Source organism: Numenius arquata, chromosome 6 (assembly GCF_964106895.1).
Source record: "Numenius arquata chromosome 6, bNumArq3.hap1.1, whole genome shotgun sequence".
Taxonomy (NCBI): domain Eukaryota; kingdom Metazoa; phylum Chordata; class Aves; order Charadriiformes; family Scolopacidae; genus Numenius; species Numenius arquata.
The window spans coordinates 53,078,682-53,105,960 of NC_133581.1; the positions used below are offsets into that span (position 1 = coordinate 53,078,682).

General features: G+C 35.9%; 1 protein-coding gene across 2 annotated transcripts in view; it reads right to left on the reverse strand.

Moving 5' to 3' along the window:
• The window catches only part of PRKD1 (protein kinase D1), a 131,148-nt gene that overhangs the window by 54,276 nt on the left and 49,593 nt on the right, over positions 1 to 27,279 (reverse strand). For both annotated transcript variants that reach the window (XM_074148529.1, XM_074148528.1), the window contains exon 2: positions 7,787 to 7,925. In XM_074148529.1, coding sequence (XP_074004630.1) covers positions 7,787 to 7,925 — 139 coding nt within the window. The remainder of the gene's footprint in view (positions 1 to 7,786; positions 7,926 to 27,279) is intronic.

The following is a 27,279-nucleotide window of genomic DNA, read 5'->3' on the forward strand; positions in this document are numbered from 1 at the left end:
GTAAAACAGTAAACAGAGGTGATTCATCGTTTGATGGAAATATGTTTTGTATTAATATGCACTTTTGTTTTCTCCGTCAATGCCTTTTTAATTATAAGCATTTCATATTGATTCAGAATGCTAATCAGATTAAGCCATCACATTAGAAGTTCAAATGAGCATAGAAATATCCATTAAAACATAGGACAATGTACCACAGACTCCAAGTTTCATTCACCACCTCAAGTGTTATAAGAAATGGTCAGCTGAACTGGGGGTTGCTGAAGTATAACACTTAAATAATCTATTGAGCTACTGTTACTAAGTGGGTTGTGTTAGACTCAATCAAAATTATAATATCTAAAACCTTTTAAAGAAGGATAAATGTGATGTGTATGTAATATGATAAAAAACTGAGTAAAAATGAACAAGAAAGGAAAAAAATGCCTCACCCAAGTGAAAATAGGACATTTTAAGGAAAATTAGGGGGTTTAGAGTTCAGACATTTTATCATACATACCTACCATATAACATAAAATGAAAATCAAGAATTAATCAGATTTACCTTAGAAGCTGATAGGCATAATCTACAAAGCCTGGAATCCTGCCTTTCAAAGAGGAGTTCCTAATGCAGCATCAGCATCTGGTGGCATTTCCCCAGACCACCACGTCAGATGCCCACGCTTTGCAGATCAAGCGTCCTCTGAAGCAGAGAGGAGGTGACCAAGACAGATGACACAAGGGCAGTGACATTACAAGCATTTTCTGTTTTGTCTGTATTCCTTTCCTAAGAATTCCACGACTTGTACTTGCTTTTGTTGACTGGTACTGACCACTAAGATGACATCTCAATTTTTGGTAGTATCAGCTAACTCCAAGCCACTTGTTACATAGATAAAGATCAAGAAATTTCCCTGGCACTTTATATTAATATATACTCAATTTCATCTGGAGTGACACTGACACTTTAATAATCCTGCTTTCCAGGTCATTTATGAATGTATTTAACAGCACAGACCTAGGAACTTCTGCTAGTGACCTGCTTCCACTGTGAAAACAGCATCTATTTCCACCTTTTGTTTCCCAAGTCACATATAGTTATTTATCCATTTGAGCATCTATCCTTTTCTTTCATGAAAGCATAGTTTCTTTAGGAGCCTTTGGAAAATAAAGTGTTTGTATGACTTCTGGAAAACCAAGTACACCCTCTCAACTGAACAGAAAATTTGATATTTTTATTAAACAGCACACCAATAACTAAAAATGTATCTCTGAAAATTGGACAATTAAAGGTGCACAATGTAGGATGTCTGATCTATTAGCTAGAGGTGGAACAGTGAGATCTCATAGACAGGTCCTGTCCTAAGAGAAGGATGTGTGTGTATTTGTAGATTCTCTCAAGGAAAACTCATCTTCCTTACCAATAGAATTCTTTCCAAAATTTAATTTAATTTTTTATAAAGACAAGATGACATTGTTTATGATTACTAACTAATCAAGCTTTAAAATGACATCTAAAATCTTGACATGAGTGACAAATTATTCACGTTCAAAAAGCTTACTTAAAAACATAAAGGTAATTTTATTCCTATGAAGAAATACACTGCTTGCTTTCTCACAAATCCATATTCACAAAATCTTGCAATTATTTCAGATTTTCAGCTGCTGAAATAATCATTAAATACAAAAAACATAAAGAAAGACCCAAGGAAAAATAACTAGCATGGCCTGCATTTCTGTAAGAGCCCTAGAAGCAAGGTTGGCACATTAACCGCTTCCCTACTAACATTTTCCTGTCTCATATCATTTTACTCAGTGTGTACTGTTGATGATGCAGCCAGAGAATATAAGGAAGTGATGATGGTGGTAGGATATCTATTTTTTTTCATTCTAGTTTTACCCACTCCCTCCCGTAGCAGAAAGAAAGGAATGGTAAGGCAAGACAGGGAGCTCAGAAAGACTCTGCTGATGCAGAACAAATACAAATACAAATACAAATCTTGAAATCTGTATCCAGAAGGTAACAATTATAACACTTATGAGCTGAAGAAAAGACAATCAGGCAAAATAGAAACAAAGGAAAGAATCTTTTAATCTTAAGAACCAAACCAACAAAATCATCTATCTGAAATCCATGATTCAAGAACGATGTAGGCAAATGAACGGTAGGAGATACAAAATCAATCCACTAACCTAATCAGCAGTGAGCCTTACTTCTACAGAAATAAGAAAAAAGGTGACAGCTAGAAACAATTGAAAGAACATAGAAGAAGTATAATTTTAATTGGTATCATCTTAGACAGGGTAGAGAAAAGATAGGAGTATTTCTCAAAGGCACCAGAAAAAGAGGGTGTTAACATAGCCATGAAGACACCAAGAGAATGGTGTTTTTCAATTACACCAAAGCAAAGTCATAAACTATGAACAACTACATAAGTACTATAAAATGATGTTCAGATATAATATCATAAGGAGCTGGCAGTCAAGCTAATGTTACAATCCTGTTATATGTTGATACATGGCATTTACTATAATTGCATAGTTATCCAAAGCATTTATTCAGTTCAATATATTTTATCATATACAAGACAGTATAAACTGCACTGAATCCAAATAAAATGTCAGCATCTAATGATCAGATGGTGTACCATCTATGTGATATTAAAACAGAAACAGCTTCTTAACAAAAGCAGTGGATCAATTCCCACCCTCATCAGCTCAGCAAGGGAATGCAAAATAGCTGCTATTTGACTTTCTTGCTTCAGGAATCCTGCCAAGCTGAGCACAACTGCTCACAGCAAGCAGATGAAGTACATTCCACTAATTTGCACAAGATGCTAAAGTTTCATCGTCTGCCTTCCAGTGGCTGGCAAAGATCTCTTACATCCCAATCTAATTTTGCCCAAAATAGATGGAATTTTTATAAGCAAACTCATATTAAAACTGTAAATATAAAATTGGTCTTTGCTCTATATAACATGAAAAGACTTAACAAATTTACACAGAAGTTTTTAATAAACTTTCATGAACAGAGTATAGCATAGGACATGAACTATGCTGGCAAGAACAAAAGTCTGGAGGTATCTAAAGTAACCGTTTCCTTCAAGGCCTCAAAAACAGAACTCAAAAAGTCAGAATAGAGAAGTATAGAGCCACAGCAACTCTGATTTGTCAGCTTGTTCTACAGAGTCAGTGTATGAAGGACTGTACCTCTCGATCATGAATAACTCTTTATTGGTGTTAACAAATGGCAGTGCAAAAAAAATCTTATTTAAAGGCTAGTTAAAAGAACACCGCACAGCTTCAAAAACTAGAAGTTAAGCTGGCTTAAGAAGCTAGTTTATCAGAGCAAGCATATTCCATTATGTTCAAATCTATTGTGAAATTTATATTATGTTATTTTGGTGATTCGCATTTGCATCCTTTATTTCATGAGCGGAACATGCAAGTTACCTTTGCATAGATCCAGTTGAAGCTTGTAGCAAATACTACTTAGTCACTAAGACTGAAGAACACTTTTCAACTTAAGCTTACCTTACATAAAATTTACTTCCTTTTCTTGAGCAAACAGTAAGACTGCATTTTAGAGAGAGAGACCTACAAAGATGAAATTTTTGGTTTCTCTTCCTTTCAGTGTTTACAACTGACTGGCTGCTCATTTAAAGCCATCTTTGGTTATAGCTTCGACTGTAGCTTCTGTACCTTGCTTCCTGGTTTGGGCAGCCTGCTAATTTTTGAGAGTATTCTAATCAAAAGGAACCCTTCCTACAAATAGAACTTGATAAAATCCTTTCTCCAAAGATTCAGCTCTTTTTCCAGCCTGAAATGCAATTCAACAGTAAATGTCAGGTTCAATAAACTCGTTAGTGGAGATTTCCACAGCACTAGTAAATGACTCCTCTTCTGTGCATCAGGAGACCAGACACACTTTTCTAACATTTAGAAGAAGAAATGAAATAGAAAATGCACAGCTAAAATAACAGCAACATGGCAAGCGATACGCTACTGACCAAACGGTATTAGTTACTGTTCAATGAACACCCAGGAGCGCAACCTAATAAACCAACTGGGTTCAACGTACAAATTTGTGGGTTTATGTAATACATTTCTGACATATCCCCATATCTCCTATACAAGCACTATCACAATCCCATGCAGTGAACTGAAATAAAGTATTGAAACAGGTAATATTTAAAAGACTACATAAAAGGAAGAAACCATGCAAGAGGTGAAAATAAAACTGTACTTATGAGGGCTACTAATGCTCATAATGAAAGTTCCCTTTCCTCTTTTAAGTGCAGTTGACTGAATCTGTAACTCAGCATACCCTTTTGCTTCCACTCTCATAATAACATCCGACCTTTCTGTTCCAAAATGGCATAATCTATATTGGCATCGAACGGCGATTCCTCTGGCTGACTGCAATTGCTGGTGTTTATCTCCTCTGGAGCAGTCAGCAGACAGACACACAACATTTGTTCAGCGAGCTCTGCGATTCTTACACTCCATTAAAATCCTACTGCATTACACACCAATGCAAAATAGAAGTAATAATGTTCATTATGAATATAAAAGCACAGCAGGTGCTCTATTCTGAGCTGATTAAATTTCTTGTGTTTCACCAGAAACCTCTAGCTCTACCACAGACTGTTTCACTTATATTGTATGATATCCACAGGTACAATTTTCTTCCCTAAAATGGACTTAAGTGCTTCAGCTACAATGAGCAACTCCTCTCAACTATAAATTTTTCTAGATAAATTTTCCTGTCTTTCAAGGACCTGTAATATAAGCTGTAAGCCAGAAGATTATCATATTTGTTATTCCTTAAACTGTCAAGAACATAAGTACAATAAGAAAAAAAATTAATCACAGGATGTCCAGCCTTTATAAAAGACCTTGTAATTAAGTAAACTACAACGAAAATTAGAAAATGCACACTATTAGGATAGGAACTGATTGTATAACCCCACAGTACTAGGGCTGACAGTTCAGCTTTCTCTACCCTGACTAGTATTGACATGTGCAATAAAAAATGAATGCAGTGGATCAGTATAGCTTTTGACATCAGATATCAGTGCCTCGGGGGATGTTTACCCACAGCACTCAGAGTTTTCAGCAGCAAAGCTGTAGCAGTAACACTTTGTTCTACTGCCTCTTTCAGACATGCCATTCAAAAACAATTGCCATAATATACCTTGAATTTACAGACTTTTAGAATGTATATTCTGTTCAAATATTTGTAATGTAAGCTAAAAATAAAACACTTCAACCAGTTCAATGTAAGCATCTGAACATATATTGCATTTCTTTTGTCCTTCCAACCACTGAAGTGCTTAGTATCTTCAACTATAGTGCGCAAGGCCAACCTCTCCTGTTTTCAGAGGGGTTTTTCCTCCCTTTAAAATCAATTTTCAAGGCATTTCCAAATTATTAAGTATCATGAAAAAAAAATAATCTTATGGCTCTGTATCTAGGTAGCCTTTTTTTTTTTTAATTAAAAAGGAGAGATAACCTATCTTCAGCTAATTTGTGATGCACTATTGCCAAAATGTACAATAATTTGAAACTATATCTGAATATATTTCAATAAAAAACTGCCTGCATTAGTTTGGATACTTCCCTGAATATTACAGACTGTTTTATACAGTTTTTTCTCCAGAGTTGCAGAACTGGTCATACTTTCCTCCCCTTGATGACACAGAAATTTTTACACTGCGGAAATGAACTGCTGCATTTAGTTAAGGCTTATCTGTAGGAGGACACTGACGCTCTTGAGTGCTTACGGAGGAAATGTATTTTAATTTCTTGTGTAACTTGAGACATCTGACAGAAGGCTTTCATTTGTAACAGTGTAATCATCAGTCAGGCCATGAGGTATTACAACTTTCACTTGCTGTCCTTTGCACTTAGAAAGAAAGTCTTCTGAGCAGAGTGTTGTCCAGTGAAAAACAGATGAGTTGAACTAAATTCACCAATTTCTGCAATGTTAAAGTTCCTGTGCAATTGGGGAAGGAAACCATTCCCAATTCTATAATGTTAGAATAGATACTGTGTGGCTGATCTTTTCCTTACTCTTGCTGTTGTGTTTAGGAGCTGGTGTTACAGCATGTCAATATAGAAAACATACCTTAGCAATTGCACTTCACAGGAAACTCCTGCAGTAGGACAGGAGGAAGACTGAACGCAGATGCAAGTTGATGAAAACTGGGATTCCAGCTTCAGGAAATCACACTGAGGAATCTGGTCTGACAGTGCAACTAAAAACGTGCAAACAACTGACCCACCCCTTTTCTCAGGTTTAAGTTCTTAAACTCCTTGAGGTATCACCAACTGATGACTGAGGGGTCTCCACTCCTCCTCATCTGGCAAACCTCATGTTGTTGTCAAGGTTTCATAATAAGATCTCTTTACACGGCTGGGTGGGTAAAAACTGGTTTTGTTCGTGCTTTTTTTGTTGTTGTTGGTTTGGGTTTTTTTAAATTATTTCAGTGTTTTATTAAAAAATCACCACAGTTGGTCTAAGAAGCAACTTGCATCAGTTAACTATATCACTTTAAAACTTCATATGTGCAACTGCACTATCAGAAAGGCATTTATGTGTTTGTAATCTACAAAGATACATTGAGGATGAGGTGTGAGGAATGAAATTATATTTCTTGCTGAACTCTTATCATTGTAATTGAGGAGGAGAAAAAAAGACCTCAACTTCAGAACTACATGAACGAGATGCATAAGCAGCGGTACTCCATGAAGCCCCATGTAATTTTTGGATTATCAGAGTAGTAGCAGAAGAAAATAATTGTCATTTTTAGAGAAAAGAGGGACGAAGATTTGTAAATTAAGTTTATTAGTCTATAAGAGGAGTGGTGACATCTCACATTTTCTTTCCCAGTACCTTAGTAAAATGATAAGCAAAAGAACTGTTTGCCTTCAAAGCTCAAATTTGGATAATCTTTTCGTGCATTCGTTGCTTGAAATAACAAAATCATAAAACTACAATTTTCTCCGGTGTTTTATTTGTATTATATGAGAAACTTACAATCTTACCTGCCAGAAAAGACAGTAAACATCTATTTAGATTTACAGAATAGTGTTCAAAAATGCACTATGCTTTTCTTGAGGATCAGAAAGTAAGAGAAAACAAAATCTTCTAATTGCACATACTATTGCAATAATTTCTTACACCCCTTATCAGTATTTAAGGTGCATATATTTTAAATTAAAACATTTTCTCTTAGATTGATAGATCTACTATAAAATACTTCTTTAATCTGATACTAAAATATCAAAATAGTTTTGGGGCAAGAAAATTAAATAATTTAAATATTGTTTCCTGACTGCTTTAGTCTATTCTGTCTGAATCGTGCACTTTAGGGATTTAACTTCAGTTTAAAAATTGGTTACCAGAACACAGTACGACAATACTTCATGATATCAAAAAATTCAGGCCTTCAGTCAGCAACATATACTCTAAGCTGAAGCACGAGAGAAAAAAATATACAGATTCTGGGCAACTGTAGGTACCACCCACAGTTTCACCCAGTGCTGATTTAATAGCCTTCCCCTAAATACTGCAGAGTTGCTTATGCTTCACCACTTTTGTGGAGAGATGCTTCACCTAAATAATAAAACCATAAATCCCCTAATGCTCTTAAACAATATAGTTCTCCTTTATCCCTTGCAAGTACTGCATAAAGTGCTGCTCTTGAAATTTCCTTTTTCTTGAATCCTAACTGGGACAAAAAGGCTATGGACTTTTTCAGTTGCAAAAGCTTGACCGCAATTTTCACAGGTTTTTAGTTACCTGACAAGACAACTTCAACTAGGTCTCCTTCTTGAATATCTGCAGCTGATTTCACCAACTGGAGAATGTTTTCAGAGGTAGGGTCATGGCGGAAGAGCAGAATTTTGTCGTACATTCCGTAGAAACCACATTCAGGAAACTGCAAATACAAATGCATGAGAATTTACTACACTGTAAAATACAATTAATATAATTATTTCTGAGGGCAGAGCGGTCCATTACTCAGACTAGTACCAAACAAGATATATATTTTTTCATATATGACAATATATATCTCTATACTCTGAAAATGGCTTTTCCCCCAAGCAAGACCATTTGCCTTCCTCTTCCTCTGTGAGCAATGTGGTATCCACTAGGAAATGAGAAAGAAGTGCACCCCTTAGCCACTGCTGATAACTTTTCAAAGACAAGTTCCCAAGCAAGGTGATCTAATCAGACCCTCCCGGAGCAGGTATTCAGACTAGATGATCCATGGATGTCCCTTCCAGTCTGTATTATTCCATGATTCTATGATCTCTCCCCAGATTAGTGCCAAAAAGAGACCTTGAGGCTGGAAGAAATATTTTTCAGCTCTGCCTAAAATGCAATGCCTAAACGACAGCTCATTAGAAAATACCTATTACTTGAGAATAAAGTTAAGGGAGTATGTGTCTAGTAAGTTACTACACCCATAAAACAGTATTTCCAAACTTAATAATCACCTATTTCAATGCAAAGGTGATGGAGCTTTGAAAGCAGATTAAGTTCTGTTTAAACTAAAAAAAATTTTAAAAAAACCTCAGAGGTTATAAATTAAACTTATCTAACCAACATTTTTTTCTGTCTTTTTTTCTGCAGCACAAAAATGGGAGTTAATGTTTTTCATGCTCCCAGCTTAAAGACTTAGGATTTTGTTTTGAAAACATAGCCAAGAAACACTTTTTCTGATACAAAAGATTCAATTCAATTTTACAGCACTGAACTACTTCATGTATTATTTGGGAGCTTTATCAATATGCAGTGAAAGAAACACAATGATAAGCATAGCTCAAGAGATAAACTGGCAGGTTTTGAGGTTATAGTTACTATGAAAAGAATACAGAATGGAAGGAACCCAACAAAAAGTACTTTAAAACAGTATATTCATTACTGATTACTAGCAGCTTTGGAACCTACCCAAGAAAGTTACGGTTTTGTTGGGGTTTTTTTTTTTGTTTTTTTTTTTTGGTTTTTTTTAAGTTTTAAAGCATGCACTGAAAAGAGAGATAAAATGGTCAGATCCCTGGTGTGAACGAAATGCATCTACATCTCTGAAGTTTTGTCTGTCTTATTCCAAACTATACCGTAAATATTGACCAACTTCTAATTCCTGCTTGGGCAGATTACCTGCCTGAAAAAAAAATAGTTGCTGTATGTATTTATTCATGCAGGTTTTATACTGAACAGAAACAATCTCCAGTCCCTGAAACATAAAACATTCTCACAGAATATCTGAAAAATTCTGCTATAGTGCATGTGTTTAAAGATGCAGAATGTTTGCTCATGTGCAGTGTGGACCACATTAAAAATCCTAGATAGGTACTTATCTATATGATATGAGATACTATTTGAAGGCCATCATGTACTAATTATGAACCAAAAGAGCTGGCAATCTATTGTCAAACTGGGAGAAGGCTGGCACCAGCATCAACACTTGTACGGGCATTAGGATTATGCATTAGGAGATATGCATTTGTAAAACTTTCCTAGTAATCAGTTAACCATTCACATTCACGCTCAGTCAAATGAACAGTAACAGCAAGGTGTACATTACCACGTTCATAACGCTGAAAATGGCTTACTATGTCATGTTCAATTCACATTTCCAGAATGTTTCTCACTGATGATTACCAACTCTACGTGGACCAAAAACTTGCCTCTGAAAGTGTGGTCTGTTGCCTTCTAAAAATGTTATGCATGGTTTTATTCTTGTTAAAAGGAGCAAAAATGGTATTTTCTATTTTCATATTCTTCTGTGAAATAATGAATACTGAATAACCTAGTTCTGTTAGAAGATATGTATTACCACATTCAAAACTTACAGAAGCAACACCAGGTGGAATAAAATTATTAAAGATGGATACCGAATTTTTGTTTATTTAAAATAAAACTGTCGTATAGGCCACACTTCTAACAGGGTTGTTAGCCTGCCAAAAGTCACATTTTGTCATGAAATAATGAGTGAAGTAATGAAATGCTGCCATATTTGGACAATTTCACTGTGCAGGCAACTTCTACTCACTTCATACTCTCCCAAGAAAAGTGCCTTTTCCTATGAAGCAAGGAACCTTTCTTGACCATACACTGGCATTATTATTGCTGCCTACATATCAAAAACATTCAATTTTTATTCAATTACCAGAAGATATGTAATATTAAGGAACCATATTAACTTTAAGTTATTTTAAAAGTTTACCAAGAAGGTAAAACGGCAGCATTTTGGAAAGAGAATTTAGACAAAACCAATCTTCCTTACGCAAGACAACAGATCCGTGTGTCTTTGTGTCTTCCTGTTACACTATGGCTATATTTTAATGCTAAAGTAACATCCTCTATCACCTTAACTAAAGGAGAAGGGGCAGAAGAGACTTGAAGTTTCAGTATAATTGAAATTAACTCAGTACAGTAACGACAGAAATTTTCACTTAAGGGAAGAAATTCTGAGAAACGGTGAAAATCCTGAAAAAAGTTCTCTTACATGGAATAGTCTTAATCTTCCACAAAGACAAGATAACTTAGAAGACGTTTTCTCCTACAGTCCCAAACGTGAAGGTAAATACTTCAAGAGTCACATATTTAAGATGCAGTAAATATTATGCATTAAAACTGTTAAGAATAAGCCAAATAATGCCTGTGTCACAGATCATATATTTATACACACATATATATGTGTAATATAGCAAATACTTTTAAATGTAAAAAAAAAATAGGGCTAATTTGAAAACAGCAAATGGAACGGGAATATAAAGAGAGAACAAACAATTAAAGTCATAATCAGTTTAGAGGGAAATGCCTGTACTAGCTCTGAAATCCAGTGAAATGAGAAAATTCTTTCAGTTTGAAAAAGGTCAGGAGTGCCCATTTTGAAAGATATTTTAAATTTTTCACTGCTTCTGTAAAATAAAATTCTCACTCTTATGACATGCCATCAGGCTTGTATACTGTACCAAGGTAGGAATCTGTTTAATTAAAATTATAATCCCATTGGGATTACTTTCTCATACATGTTCTAAATTTAAAAAATTTTGAGAAGAGTGAATTTTCCTGCTGGCAGCCCTAGGGCTGGAGTGAGGGGAGAAGAGCTTCTCCAGCCATGGTGCACCACAGCACAGGCATCGGAGTAGCTCCTGCAGTGTTTGCTGTATTACACATGTAAATATGTGTATAAATATGGGTATTTGGAGGAATCGTTTATTATATTCTGTAGAGAAAAATAAATCCAATCACAACATTTTTTGGTAAGGTATATACAAGAATTATCTTCTGGGTTCGAGTTAGTTTTCCTCAGATAAACTACTCTCATGCCAAGAAAGCCATTTTGATGGTGTGATTCTCCAAATACAACATTGTGTAAAGACCAACTGTTGCAACAGTGACAAAAATATTCCCTCAGCTAAGCATATTCCTGCCAACAATAATGTTGATATGCACAAACAAAAGTAAACAGAAAGCAGCCACATTTCTTGGTACTGCAATACTATAAATAGCATTTATTTTTGCCAAATACAGGGCAAAACAGGAAATGCATATATGTCAAGCTACCTAAAAGCTAACTAAAACCTTACAAGAATGGTATTGGATCTAAATTCCCAACACTAATAAAAGCCCTTGTTTCGGTACAATAGCTACTTAAAGTGGAACTACCAGGAGTAAAATTGTCATCGTAATTTCTATAATGAGGAAATATAATATTTCTGTAAGAATCAGAAGAATGGAAATTTTTTTTCATGGGGTTCAGAAAAAAGATCTATTTCTAGATGCTTAAGAAGGCATCAGTAGTCATTAAGACATCACAACTGTCCAACGAACACATTGGTTGCCTACTCCAAGTGTGGAATAAAACGCATAGTCTTAAACTGTTTTCAGTGTGGTTTAATCGAAGGTGCATTAGTTTACAACTTAAACAGGACAAGTGACCTTTACAGCATAATAACTTGTTAAACTGCCACAGTTTAGTTGTATATTTCAAGTGCTGCCGTCCCCCCCCGCCCCAGCCCAATAGAGAGAAAGATCAGCTCTCTAACACAATTTACATCACTTACAAACAATTCTGGGTTCCAGATCAGCAATTTAGCAAAATTTCTGTATTATTATAAGTCTTGATGTTGTTATTTATTAGATAATTTCCAGTGTAAAAAGAAGCATGTCTCTAAAACACTTAAAACTACAAAATGTATCAGTCTAAGAATGAAAGGTTCAGCGCATCTGAAGACCAGTTGACAATTCAGTTGGCCATAGACACTGAAGTTCTAGAAAAGCTGAGAGTATTTTTTAATAAATTTTCCAAATTTGTACTTTCAACTTTGCTACTTAAGGTCAATTATGAGGGATATACAAGACCATTAGGAAGATATATCGTTAGATAAATCCCCCATAAAAAGGAAGGTTCTTCAGCCTAGACACACGCAGTCCCTGTCTGGGATCCGGACGTAAATGATTACAGTCTTCAAATACATAAAAGACTGGTGCTGATAGAAAGGGAACAATCTGTTTCTCCTCTGCACGGAAAATTAAGGAGGAGCAAATCTAACACACGGGAAGGGATATAATACAGAGAATTAGACTGGAGACAAGGAAAGCTTTGCAAGGTTAAGAATTTAAAAAAGATCTTATTGTTTGCCAAAGAAAGTGAATCTCTATTACTGAAGAGAACAATTTCAATCAATGTCTGTGTTATGGTTTGAGAGAACCCATAACAATCTATTGTCGTTAGACAATTATTCTATCACCCAATGACCCCTCCCCACCCGGAAAGGGGAATCGGGGAACACAAAGAAACACAAGGGTTGAAATATAAATAGATTTAATAGACTAAGACTAAATAATTAACAATAATACTAAAGAACCAGTATTAATCCCGATACTGATATAAGATATACAGGAATTATACTCAGCCTTCTATATCAGTAGGAAGCTGTGCGCTCCCAGCAGTGGACAGCAAGTATCGGACACTGGGAGCGCAATGGCTTCAGGAGGAAGGGAAGGCCTCAGGGTTCCAGCACTGGGGCAAGGAGTTGTCTGGACCGCCGCCATCAGGGAGAGAGCCATGCAGCAAACTTTTCTAATTTATATTGAATGTGACGTTCATGGTATGAAATAATCCTGTTGGCCAGCCTGGGTCAAATGCCCAGGCCTTGCTCCTCCTTGTCCCTGCCCGTGGCAAGGCTCGAAAACACTAACCTTGAATCCCACAGAGCCTGGCTGGCTATAAAGTAAATATTTTCATGTGAATTCAGACACTAGAGTCTTCTAAAAGTGCAATATTCCCCAGCATTAGAAGAAAAGTTAGTCCTGTGTCTCTCAACCCAGGACAGTCTGGAATCCAACAGCTGATCTTTCTATGTTGGGATAGAAGGATGAAGTAGATAATCCCATACGACCTAACAATCATGATGCTGAAAACTTTACTGTCTAGTACAAATGGGGACAGTTTTGATCAAGGTATGGCTAATTTTTATATTACTAATAGTCTAATAGCGTATTACTAATTTTTATACTATTTATTTACTTATTTATTAAGTACAAGTCTCTCTGTCCACAAGCAAAGTTAAATCTTGCATGTGCCTATCCACAGCCATATTTGGTCAAAAAAATGCATAAGTTAGCATGACTGTTCTCCATAAAACTGTCACTATCATACAGAGGAACTCTGCATTCTACATCCACAAGTTTTGTTCATTAATTTACTAAATAAAAGGTAATTTAGTACAAGAAAACTTTTTGAAAAATTAAATATGAACTATCCCAAGATGATGTACAAGTACTAGCTTTGCTATTAGAGCAGTTAATATTGTCCAGCCTTGCTATGTAGATGCCATTCATTACTATGTTTCTATCAGTGCAATAGCTCTGTATCATTCCCTTATTCTATATTACTGGTTAGCAGCCTGTAATGTACCAGACGGATATTGCAGTACATTATGGGAAAACTATTGTAAAGGTTGTATTGCATATAAACAACTACTACTCTCAAAGCAAACTTTTATATAATCTCTAACATGCTCTTCTGCAAGAAAGGAAATACAAAAAACTGTTTTTCATCATAATGACAATGACATTTTGAAAAAATTAAGCACTCCCGTGAAAAAACAAAATTCTGGCAGTAAATAAACTAACTGTTTACCAGGCTTAACATTTCAAGGAAGATCTGGATTCTGTGCCATTTACAGGGCTGCACTGAATTGACTTATTTGACTACTACTGATCAGTGTAACTATTTATAAAGCACATACATATAAGTTTGCAGGACAAAAGGTTTCAATCATTCCTGTAAAATAGTATTCACATAGACAAACAATTATGTCACAGTACAGTCAAATTCATTTCAGACAGCTTGATTAGGAAAACTTGTAATTTAGAGATCATCTCCCTTTAAAAATCAACTTTCAGAGATGGCAGAAGGGGACTGTTTGAAGTTTTAGCAAGATGATGTTTCTGGATCAATCTGCATGTTGTTTCTTACTTTTCCACCTTAAAAAGGAAAATGAAATATTCTATTAAGAAGACAGTGTTCATTACTGTTGTTTGTAGTGATTACAAATGCATTACAATTCTAAATATGCTTTTATTGTTGGATATAAATGATTTAAATTTGTTAGTTTATTAGCTTTTAAACTATTAATATTTACTGAATGTATGTGGAGTAATCATTCACAGACTGTGAATGCTGCTTTAGTACTACTTTAATCAACTACCTCTCCACAAGAAATAAAATGTATATACACACTTCTCAAGAAGTGTGACTACCCCAAGGTTTACTTTTAAAAATTTCAACAACAAAGACCCAAATGTCAGTTTTCAGCATTCCCGCTCCTGACTTTTCAATGATGCATCTCATATCATGCCAATAGTTTCTCCTTACATGTACTGTAATGTTACTGCAATAAAAGTGTAATATTTGGGAAAAGCATAACAGACCTTTATTCCAAACACTGAGCCTTAAAGCCTGCTGTCTGAACATTCATATAGAACATGTTTTATATGATACTGTAGCAGCTTTTATGGTAAAAAACAGGAAACACTACTAGCATTTGAAGTCACCCATAAGCAGACTGAAGTTGTGCGATGCTTTCATTTCCTGAAAATATCACATAACCGTTATCTACCTGTAAAACTTAAAAAAAAAATATATATACATATTGAAAAAAAAATATATATAAAAAAAGAATTGCTTTTTCAGGTGAAAAAACTGCCGGTTGGGATCTCTCAAGTAATAATTTGGTACTGCCGAGCTTGTGGGTACTATGGCAGCAGATTATAAAACACAGGGCAAAAGTAGGCTCGGCACTAACCCTTCCTCAGCAGATATCAAAGCGGAAGCAACCATTGAAGTGTTTTTATCCTTAGCAACTGTAAACATCTCAAGAAAATCCACCAAAATATTTCACTAATAACTGTATAGAAGCCAAATGTATAGAAGCAAATTATGAAAATTCTGGGTTTTCATTTAAAAAGACTTCAAGTGATACTGGAAAAAAACCTGCAGACTCATTTTAAATTTCAGTAACTAGAACATCTAATTATAAGTATTCAGTAATTTATTTAATCCATTATCCATTGTATCAGTCAATAACTTCATTGGCATGTGTCCATTCACATGCAGACACAAGCTGAACTACGTACGTCCATAACTGTGCTGTCTTATTAATGACTGTTCTCAACATAAGGATCAAAGACAAACTGTTGAAAAAAAAATTGGTGATATTTAAAACCTGTCCAATTACTGTGACAATCAAATGGCTTAACTATTAAAGAAATGGAATTTTCAAAGACCTGATATATCTAAATTATAATGTATTTCCAATATGAATTGGGAAGCTTTCAATAATTAACTATGTATATTATTAATTATCATTATTTGAATAGAGAAAAGTGTTTGGCCTTCCTCTTTGCTATAGTAAAGCACAATTTCTAATAGAAATTAACTAAGAGGAAAGGTGAGACTGCCTAAGGTGAGACAACTCTCTCACTAGTTTGGTTTAATAAGTATTATATATTATTTGGAAGATTAGCACAGTAGATACCTCAAATGAAAAACTGATGAGAAATAAATTTCTTCCACATGAAGAACTTTATCGCAAAGAGCTGGAAAACACATATTCTAAACACTGATGCTGATTTCAGTGCAATTACTAATGTAATCCAATAGTTGAAAAAGTGTGTTGTTGTTATCATTTTGCAAAAATATTTCTTTCAACATACTAAAATTGTCACATTTTTGTAACAGAACAGCTAGGGAGATTCCCAGTGCTAACAGTGCAAAAGGAAAAAAAAGTCCTCTTCTTGTTTTGGTCTTCTTGTATGTTACTACAATTTTGCACATTTCCTATAAGGGATAGTTTCTGTTGCTTTACTCTAGTAAGTAATGAGAGTTGTCTTTTTAATGTTTCAGTCCTCATTGACCTTTTTCTTAATAATAAATTGAACTACGCCTCTTTTAGTGATAACCGTTTTTTCCTTCTAAACTAGTTAGATTTTTTCAAGCCTTCCTCTTAGAGAAGTCTTGGCGATTACTGTAACAGCAACAAGAATCCTGAGAAAACTTGAAAGTATTTCACAGCACAAAGATAATGCTCCACCACACATAGGACCGTGGGCTAAACAATGTCTTCACACTATGGGGAGAAGTTGACTCACACTCAATGTTTGTTGACTTAACCTAAGTGCTAAAACACAGGTTAGGTTGACCTAACCTAAACAAAGTTGTTGACCTAACCCTAACGTGTTAAAAATAAATAAATAAATAGTCTTACATTGAAACAATTGTTTCAAAATAAATAACACTGCATTTTATTTTTAGAAGTCAGGATTTCATTTCTCTACAGAGGTTATAACACAGCAAATTCATGATACTGAGAAGCAGAGAATTTTAGGCTAAGAGGACTGCCTAAATTCTCAGTTGTGGCAGTCATTATTAACTCACTTGCAAAACTCAAGAGATTTTTAAAAGCTGTGTTTACCAAGCACAAAGCTATCATGAACATATTAGTCTTTCCTTTATGCATAAAGAAAATACCCCAAGACTTCACGATTTTGTTGTAAAAACCCAACAGTTAGCATTCAAAGACTTTCTTCACATACACCACTACAGTTACTATAAACTAAAGCAAACTGAGATTAAACAGAAGTTCACACCATGGGTATACAGAATATATGTAGTATCATCTGAGTAAGAAGAGGAGCTGGTGCCTGCGAGGTATCTCCACCTCATTCCAGGATGTTTCATGCTGTGCTCAGGACATCCGAGTAATGGTGACTCTCTCTAGACCTTTCCAGTGATTGCATTTGCACTTGCCAGGCAGTCAAACAGCAAGGATAGGCAATAAATGCCTAATTCCTTTCCTTCTTTTTTTCTTTTTTAATTTTATTTTCCCCAGGCAATCAGCTTTCAGCTGTACAGGAAAGAAAAGCATCAAAAAACATAAATAGTAGTACTGACCATCCCGATACTGCCAACATTGCAGTACTGTCAAGACAGGTTTAGGTCAAGCCCATTTGTCACAGGTACAGAAAAGAAGATAAATGATTGATGAAAGAAGATCTTGTATTGGAAAGATAAGAAGCAACCAAAGAAATCTTGAAAGGCTAGGAAGAGAAATTACTAGAGCAACGAAAACACACTTAGAACAGAAGCATAGGAAAGATCTTCATGTCTTGTGAGCCTTGAGGGTAGCAGCAAAGAGCCAGGATTACAAGAGTTAAAGCAGTGAATGGGAACAGCTAGGTCCTTGCTTCCTTTTTGCCTTTGCATTCCCAAAAAAGTATTGGAAGGTTTGCTTCTGATATAATAGCTAAGCAAAACAGAGAAGTTTATAAGGTTATACCCACTAAACCAGCCAGGAACCATTCTCTGGATCCAAGGCTAAGTGGCACAGAGATGGCTCACTGCCATACAGCTGACTTCTTTCCCCAGAAGCAGGCAGACAACATTCCCACTGCTTATTTTAAACAGTCCCTTACACATGCTAAGACCCAAACCCTCTGGGCATCATCTGAAAGAGTGTGATTAGGCACGGTTCAAACTGTAACAGGAAGCACACAATTAAACAGCTAAAAAGTTTATGTGATTTTGAGCCAGTGCTTGAGCCTGTATTCTCATTTTGCTTTATTTATAGATATATTTTGAGATATAACTTCAGAGAACCATCACAATTTGATACATTCCTAACATCAGTTAATCTTCTTAATGCTTTAATGAGCGGTGTCATTCCCTATTTACAGTATTTATTATTCTTTTTTACTATAATCCCTGATCAATTACATGTTCTATAAAGCACAATGTGATACCTGCAGCATAGAAGTTAATAAGCTGTTTCCAAGTGGGCCGTCAGAAAGAAGCAAGTTTCTTATTGTTCATGATGTAAACAATATTTTAGATAACAAATATGCACATACAAGTATTTCGCTAATTCTGTTTGCGGCAGTGACTTGCTCCAGAAATCAGATTCCTTCACCTCTCTCAGATCAGGAACAGAGTACTTTGCCCACACACACTGACTTGGACTGGCACCAAACTACAACTTTTTCTGCAGCTGCCGTCTATGGAACAATAATGTCCAGAGAGGAAAAATACAGCTGAGCTCCCTCACAGAAATATCCATGAAACAGATGAAACGTGGCCATGGTGAAACATAGGAACATGGCTATTTTGGCCTGACCTCTGAGCAACCTTTTCCTCAGCCTCTTTCAGTACAGGTTGTTCCCTGTACTGAAATTTGCTTTGTACTGAATTGCTTCCTTTGCATAATATCTTTAAACAAATATGTTCTCTTGCTACCTGTGCCTCCTGCCACTGCATGTCAGCTTGCCTTCTGTCACTCAAATTGCTCACTGCCAAAAATATTGACTATACACCACTTTGCTCAACCTACTTGTACGCAGACTTTAAAAACTCCCAGTTCAGGGCAGGCAGCAGGAGATATAGGCAGAGAATCAAAACAAAGGCATATTAACAATACTACATGACATTTTTTTCAAATACAGACTCTTTTACCCAACAGCAAACAGAAAGCAAAGTTGACACATCAGAAACATAGCTCAAAAAGGTTGTTAAATTTTACTTGTGTGGTTGTAATTGAAAACTTCAGTAAAATCATGGTGACTTTGTAGATTCTGATTCCTGGTAATGTTGCTTTAGTGATTTTAAGAAATCTGAAGACTAGGGGCAGAAGAAAAAAAAAAATAATATGGTTTTCTCTCATTATTCCTGAACCAAGTCTGGCAAATGGCTACCGGCCTGGGGGCAACCCACAACAGCTCAATGCAATTAAACATGAAAAATATTAAATAGTAACACCTATTTCTAAAACAAAGAGATCTTTAGCATAATTAATCTAACTCTATTTGTACTACCACAAGACACTTTCTTGGGATATATAACTTTATCTTAAAAAGATTAGATTTATTTTTCATTGAGACTTCTGTGGAAGTATTTCATTCTGAATTACTGCATGTAATGGGTTACCAAAAATATATGTTGATTATGTCTTGGAAATTGATTTTCTCTAAAATGATGCAAAGACAACCTTAATTTAAAATAACCTCCGATTCTTAGATATAATTTATCTTCTCCAGGAGTTAGCTTTCTTACTCTTACCTCCTCGGTATTTTGTGAATATTCTATTATAGCTTTCAATGCAATGAAGATGATACAGTCAAGCAGATGTAAAGGAAGAGTAAGTCAAATAACTCAGACATTGAGAAAACACTCAATTTTATCACATAAAAATCCCAAAAGTTCATGTGCCATGCAAATCAAAACACACTTGTGTAGCTGACTTCTCTATCATGTAGATTAAGAGGTTAATTCAATAGAAATATTTAGAAAAGCAATCATAATAAACAAACAATGAACCTCAAAAGAGAAACTGCCTTCTGTATCCTGTTGCAGGCAAAAGTATCATTACATGCACCACATCTGCACACACTGCATAATCTCCCTGAAAATTTTCACCAGAAGCAGCCCTGAGGGAAAGCACTAACAGTTTGTGTCTTCTCCATTACTTCATACTGCGAGTTTGGGACCACTGTCTGCTACCACCGATCCATTAATGCCACGTTTCTCTTTCCAAGGCAACACAGGGACCTCAGCAGAAAGGCTCCCATAGTTCCTGTATACATTCTCTGTGCAGCCCAACACTGTCCAGCCCAGTACAGAATTATGGAGCTTCCTGTGAAACGTTTAGGAGAAGAACGTGACAACAGTGTCAGATTGTTGACAGGCATCCATTTATGTAGATGCTTCATGAACAGATTGCAGTTCTCACCAAGGAGGTTGAGAACTGGGGCAGAAATTTTCATGCCCTTCAGGGAACAGGCAGAAAAAGGATGATGAATCCCTAACAAAATCAAGTATTTTTCCTAGTTCCTTTAATAAAAAAAAAAAATTTAAGACCGTGACCAAAGAGTCCCTTGCTCACAAATATTCACTGTTTCTGAAGCTGAAGTCTGACTAATTTTATGCCCTATACTACATGCGGGAAAATAAACTCCTAATTCAAGAAAGATGAAAAGAAACCAATTCAAGAGCCAATTCTACACAGTATTTAAAAAACAAACAAACAAACAAACAACCCCCAACCCCCCCTCCTATTTCTGTGACAGTCTACCACCAGATATGTTCTTGCTATCTCTAAGCAAGCATTACATTAATTCAGGAGACTCAGCCAGGTACATAACTCAAGAGACTACACAGACATAGAACCAGTGTCTTTCCTCTCTTTACAGATTGCACAACATGTAAACTACTTACAGTCAAAGTTTCTGTGTGTGAGTTAAGAGATCTAGACAGATCTAATAAAGGTGAGAGACCTAGAGATCATTCTCACTTGTTTATACCTCTACTCTGCTTCCAAAATATACTTCATTTCCTTAAGATAGGTGTCAGTTTAGGTAATTGCTTAAAGACAGATTTAAAACTTTTTTTTTTTTTTTGCAAAGAAACAGAAACCAAAACAGCTCTGATCGAGACTGTTTTAATTAAAGCATTCCCAAATACGTGGTTTTCTCCTGAAAAAGTTTGAGAGATTTTGAAAATTACTTATTCTTTTATTCACTCACAACATTAATTCTACATTCCAGGAAATACAGTAAGAGCCATTTGAAAAATACTTGTAAAGGGCTCTCTTCTACTGAATTTGATAGAAATGTGAATTTTTTTTAAGTATAAGCAGCATGTTGGTTCAACCTTTAGTACCAACAACTAGTGTCTTCCTTAGTCAGTTATGTATTTTACTTCTATTTATTAATAACTAAGATCCTCATTAATAAAGGATAAAGAGACAACACCAAATAACAGGATTATGGGGTTCCATAATCCTTTAATGAATATAATCAAGAGGAGACTATAGCAGGAGAAAAGACTGAAGGCACTTATGTTGGACATCAGTTCAGCAGGAGCACACATACCTAGAACCAGGCCTGCACAGGGAGTCAGAGGACTAACTTATCAATAAGAACTCATAATATCATGTTATACTCATTAATTCCCCTTTCAAAATGTAACTTAGAAAAGCCAAAATACTAAGAGGAAACTGTCCAGAACAGCCAGTAAAGAACATTAGGACAGAAATGTCTGTAAACAATTGTTTTATGCAAATTTAGCATCTCTGCAGATCTGAGTAAGGGATGTGATGGAAGGTTTGGGATGCATTATCCACGACACCCAAAAGGATTTTCCTTGCCAAACACCTGCTTGGGGATAGGAGAACAGCACGACTTATTTTTTTTTTTTAACATAACAGAAAAAAAAGCAGCTTTTATATAATAGTACTAGAGATATATATAGACTTCTAGATAGCGAGCCACTCAGGAAGCGGCCATTTGGGTTTCCAGGCCTTCCTACCTGAAAGTTTCAAAGCTGGACTGTACAACTTTTCAAACACAGTCCTAATCATTAGGCTAGGACAAGATCACCAAAGAAACAGAAACCACTGAAGGATGTATGGGATGACAAACAGATCACAACAAATTTTCTGTCTCTGTATCGGGCACTCAACAGAAACTGAGCAGTTAAGAGATTAAAAATAAAAAATCCTCCTGAGAGTAAATGCCTAAACTAAGACTCCCCTCCCCAAACACCTTGTCAGCAATATTGTTTCTTAACAAAAGTGCTTGTAGCTGCTGTGTTCCCATTTGCATCCAGTACGTTCTTTAGTAACACATAAGCACTGAAGGAAAATCTCTCAGCACACTCAGGCATAAAGATGAAACATATGTTTAAGTCTTCTGTGAATCTAGGAACACTTTCACAGAACTAGGAAAATCATTTATAGAGAAGTACATGAATAAACCTTAAGTTTAATTATTTTTTTTTAATTTATTTCAAAAAATAAATGCACTAAGCACAGAAATTGCTGGGTTGCAAAAGGAGCTTTAAAGTACATATCTCACACATACAGAAAAATAATGTTCAAAACATAAAGTTGATAGCAACAGATATAAATAGAAACTTAAGAGTTGTATAAAACCACAAAGGAAAGCCAGATGATACGTGGAAGTACGCTGCCAGCGTACATAACGCACATTAGAAGTTTTGCTACCATTTAGGGACAAAGAGAACTATGACAATTCTACCACGATAAATATTTATTGATCACTTTCCTTCCACACACACGCACCCCCTTCATTTTGGGAAGAGGCAATATTAGGTATTAAAAATGAAATATTTTCTCGTCTAACACCTGTTGATATGGATGTTTAAGAGAACTCACTGAAGCTGCACACTTATACTGGCACATCCAAAAAACTTTGAAGCAAAACTGAAAGAGCTGTGAAGTCAATGGTTGGGTTCTGGAGCAATTGAGAGGAGGAAAACTAATGTGCGTCTTTTTAAAACAGGAAACAGAGCTACCTGCCTCACTGTAGACTTCTCAAAATAAGGGAACAAAAGATACACAGTTCAACAAATGAAAACATGAAGGACAGTACAACTGTTGCACTACCACCTTGGCTTATGGAAAAACTAGATAACTCGGTAATGTAAGGAGGAGACTGCAAAAGCATAACTTAACAGCAACAGAAAGTCAGACTCTGCAATACATGTCAGGCCTCAGGAAACATGGAATGCAAGGTGCTCTGATGTAACAGGGACTCTATTCTCAAAAGCAGTGATGAAATTTAGCTAATGTAGTGGGTAATTAGATGAGAATGCACTCTTAGTGAATTGCATTTGCCATAAACTGGGGAATACCAAAGAAGCATATGGATTTATTACCTCTGCTTTTGGCACTGATGCAACTGCAACTGGAAGTCTCTACTCACACCTAGCATTTAAAATTCAAAAAAGTAGGACACCAGAGAAAGGATTCATGGAAGAATGATAGAATAACGAAAGAACTGAAAGACATGCTCTCCTGTAAGTGACAGCAGGGGATTAAACTGTTTAATTTCTAAAGGAAGGTCAGGATGTGATTTGATCATTTTTGATAAGCATCAGTACGAGAAAGTGAAATCTGATTATCTATTGATTCATCTGCCTTGCAGGCAAAGAAACAGCAAGTTCCAATTTCTGACAGCTGAGGCTATGAAGAATTAGACTACACAATAATTATTTTGCTGGTCCAATTTCTTTTTTTTTTTTTTGCTTATTTGAAGTAGCTAAAACAAGTGCTCACTGAAAAACAAATATGGTAGTGTTATTTCCACATTATCGGATTTTTGTTTCTAAAAGAGATGCTCTGTTTGAAAGGAATTCATTCAGACAGTTCCTATGGCCTTTCTTACCCCCAAAAATATTAGAACAAATTACCATAATGCCATACTCTCTTAATCAGCAGCAACACCCACAGCCAGGCTAACCACAGAAACCTAACAGCTTTCTTGGGACTCTCTTCTGAGCATCTTTTTTGTTTAGTTGCAGGATGACAAAACAGGTATCTAATACCCGAGTTATCCGACAGTATCCTGCCACTCAGTTTTGGCATTGACAAGACCTCTGATGTAACACTCTGTTTAGTTCTGGGTGCCCACAGAGAGCCCAAAAAAGAGTTCTGTAAAATGTGATATAAAAGGAAAGATTTAAAGACCTAAGAAATGATGGAAAGAAGATAGATCAAAGTCTTTGACAGTCATAAGTTCTGTTAGTCAGGCAGCAAGGAGTTTATACAAAGGGGATTTAACTTAAATATTAATTAAGAATAGTTTAAAAACTGCCAATGACTTTTTGGAGGTTCTCAGAACAGGTTAGACAGAGAAGAAGGTTACAGATAGATCTGATCTGGACTTGGAGAGGAAGAAAGCCTTTTGGGATCTTTCTATCTCCATATCTACGACTTGCATCTTCTGAAAGACACAAGAAAAAAATTACTTGTGGTTTAGAGTAAGAAAAATACACTATATAAGGCACACTCCTACAGTGTTGCATTCCTGTCTGTAAGTCACAATCCTGTGACTTTCCTTTCTGATTATCTAAAATTCTCATTGTAAGTTCAACCGGAGAAATACTTCCCCTTTTTTTTTATCCTGAACTGTTGTGTAGAGCTCCTCTGCAACGTTACAAAGCTGCCACATTTCGCAAGGGAAGTTTTTGCATCTCGGTGTGGGTGAATACATGTCCACCCCCATCCAACTAGTACTGACAGTTTATTTGACAGCTTAATTTCAGTCAGACCTATCTGCCTCAAGAATATTTTTAAAAATCAAGACAAAAGTTGCTTTAGTTTAATATATCGGGGATGTGCATATTAGAAATCATCTCTCTAACAGATGAAATGAACACACTATCAATCCTAAACTCCTGCATGGGTTTGCCCATCTTCAACTCTCCACTCTCATCTTCCAATACTTCAGTGTTTAATTTTTCCAGTACAGAATTTAACACTCACTAAATCTCATCTCTTCTCATACAATGGGATCAATATTCAACAGTATTGTTCTCAGGGTCAAAAAGTGACTGAAACTATTTTCATGGCTCTTGTCCCTCTGATGCTGGACTTTACATAGGTCCTCTATTGTTTTTTATGGTATTGAAGTTCTCCTGGTGCTAAACAAATTACAAATGCTTTCGTGAATACATATTGATTTAATCATGCCTCTGAAAATCTAATTTCAAGTGCCGGCTCCTGCATTCTTGCAAAAACAGCATCACTCAATGCTTTTTTTTTTTAAAAAAAAATCTTTTTTAATGTACTTTTTATTCACTGTACAGTGCTACAATTTTCAGTTGCACAACTGATGCTGGAATTTTAAGAAAACATGGTGGGGTTGGTTTTCTTTTAGAGTCATCTTCTTAACAATGGCTTAAATAAGGCCATAAAATAAATATATAAGATTATGATTTTTTTTTCTTATTTAAAGTCAGAACTGTTAAATTATAAATGCTGCAGAAAAGAAATTTATACCAAGAACAAAAAGGTAAGTGAGCTCCTTGAAGCTACTGGTTCACAGTATAACTTCATATAGAATACCATATTAAAAATATATTGCTTACAGCAAAGAAATTATGGCTTCCTGCCTTTTATAAAGAAACTGAAAACTGCCTTTTATAAAGAAACTTTGGCACAAACCACAATATTTTGAAGAGCGCTTCAAGCAAAGTAAAAATTCTATTCCTGCCACGGGAAAGGCAGCTGTCACATTAAACTAAGAAAACTTTTCAGACCTTCATCTAACATGTAAAGAAACCCTTCTAAGTTCTAATAACAAACGAGTCATTGTAAAATAATCTCATTTGCTTGAAGTCTCAGCCATTTGGCACCCAGCCAGCCGGGGGTGAAGAGCCAGACACTTAATACCCGAAGTTCCTAGCAACTAGAAGTCCGCAGGGAGCAGGAGATTGTATTACCAGCAGCTGAGTGAACAAGACCTCAGATATTACAGAGGAACACACAGAATTTAGTTTTTGGGACCTTCTTAGTCTTTTGCAATAGATCAGAAGTAGGAAGGCTCGCAATAAGGTTCCTAACCAAAGGGGGCAAAAACCTTTATATCACGTAAACTGCATGACCCTACAAATGCGGAGTAAAAAATGTTAGGAGACTAACTTGTGATGAAAGGAAAATAGAGGGAATGACACGGTCAGCCTTATACATCACCATTTTAAAACTCAGTAACTCAGTTAAGCTGTTTGAATTTTCTGCTCATTGCCAAGACAGTCATCTTTTCTAGCAAGACAAAAAAATCTTTTCAGTTTTGTTGGGTTGATTTTCAAATCCTCTCCCCACTCTGCCCCCCTCTTTTCTTACACAGCAAAAGAAAGAGGCAAGTAAAGTGACGTGTAACTAAAAAGGAGTAATTCCGTTTTTGCATTCAAAACCAGTGGTGGTCAATCCATTTAGCTCTGACCGCGTTCATTTTTCCTGAGTGCTGCAGGGAACCACAAATTCTCAGTGTGCACCACGAGGAACAGACTCCTGGCTAGTTCAGGATTCAGAGAATATGCCAGAGTCCAAACCAAGACAGGCCAGCTGCAGTGGGTGCTTCTGCTCTGTATCCTTTACATGTGATACTTACCCAGCATTTCCCATGCCCAGTATTGAACACTCAAGGTGCTCCAGACACAAACATCTCCTGCCACATACTCACTACCCACATGCAATCTAACAGCCTTCGCTCTGCCCAGCTCCAAACATTCTTACTCACTCCTCAAGCACTGAAGGGGTCACTGTGATCATAAAAATATTTAATGATCATTTAGAAACATAAATCTAAGTATTTTCCCATGATACATTCAACAGTTTTGATTCTCTACAAGTGGCAGTGTTCTTACTACACATCACTAAGTGATGAAATAATGTGTTATTAAGATTATGACAAACACATCCCTCTCATTGTATCAGATCCTCTGCAACTGCAAAGCTAAATTTTAGGAGTTTTTTCCTTGCAGTGTTTATGAAAGTACTTTAGAGATAATATTTGTGCTTCTTGAACAGATTCTCTTTTTTCCTCACAGCAACGAATAATTTTACTCAACTAATTATGTATTAGCAGCAGGTAATTTCACCTCAATTATTTCTTGCCTCTAAAACCGGTGAGTGCACAACTGTGTGAGAACAAAGCTATAAACATTTCAAATAAGCACTGATCTGAGTACAGTGATCCAGCATGCTATCTTGAACTGCCAACATGGATGGCTTCAACAATAACAAATGACATTTCAGAAGCCTACAGCAATCACCAAAGAATGTTTCATGGGTTATGTCACCTTTGATTCACTTTACACAGTGCACCATTAGAAGCATGCATTGATTATTAATTGCTATGCTCCGAAAAGGTAAATAGGCACTTGAAACTGGATACAATGCAGATCAAGCTGACTT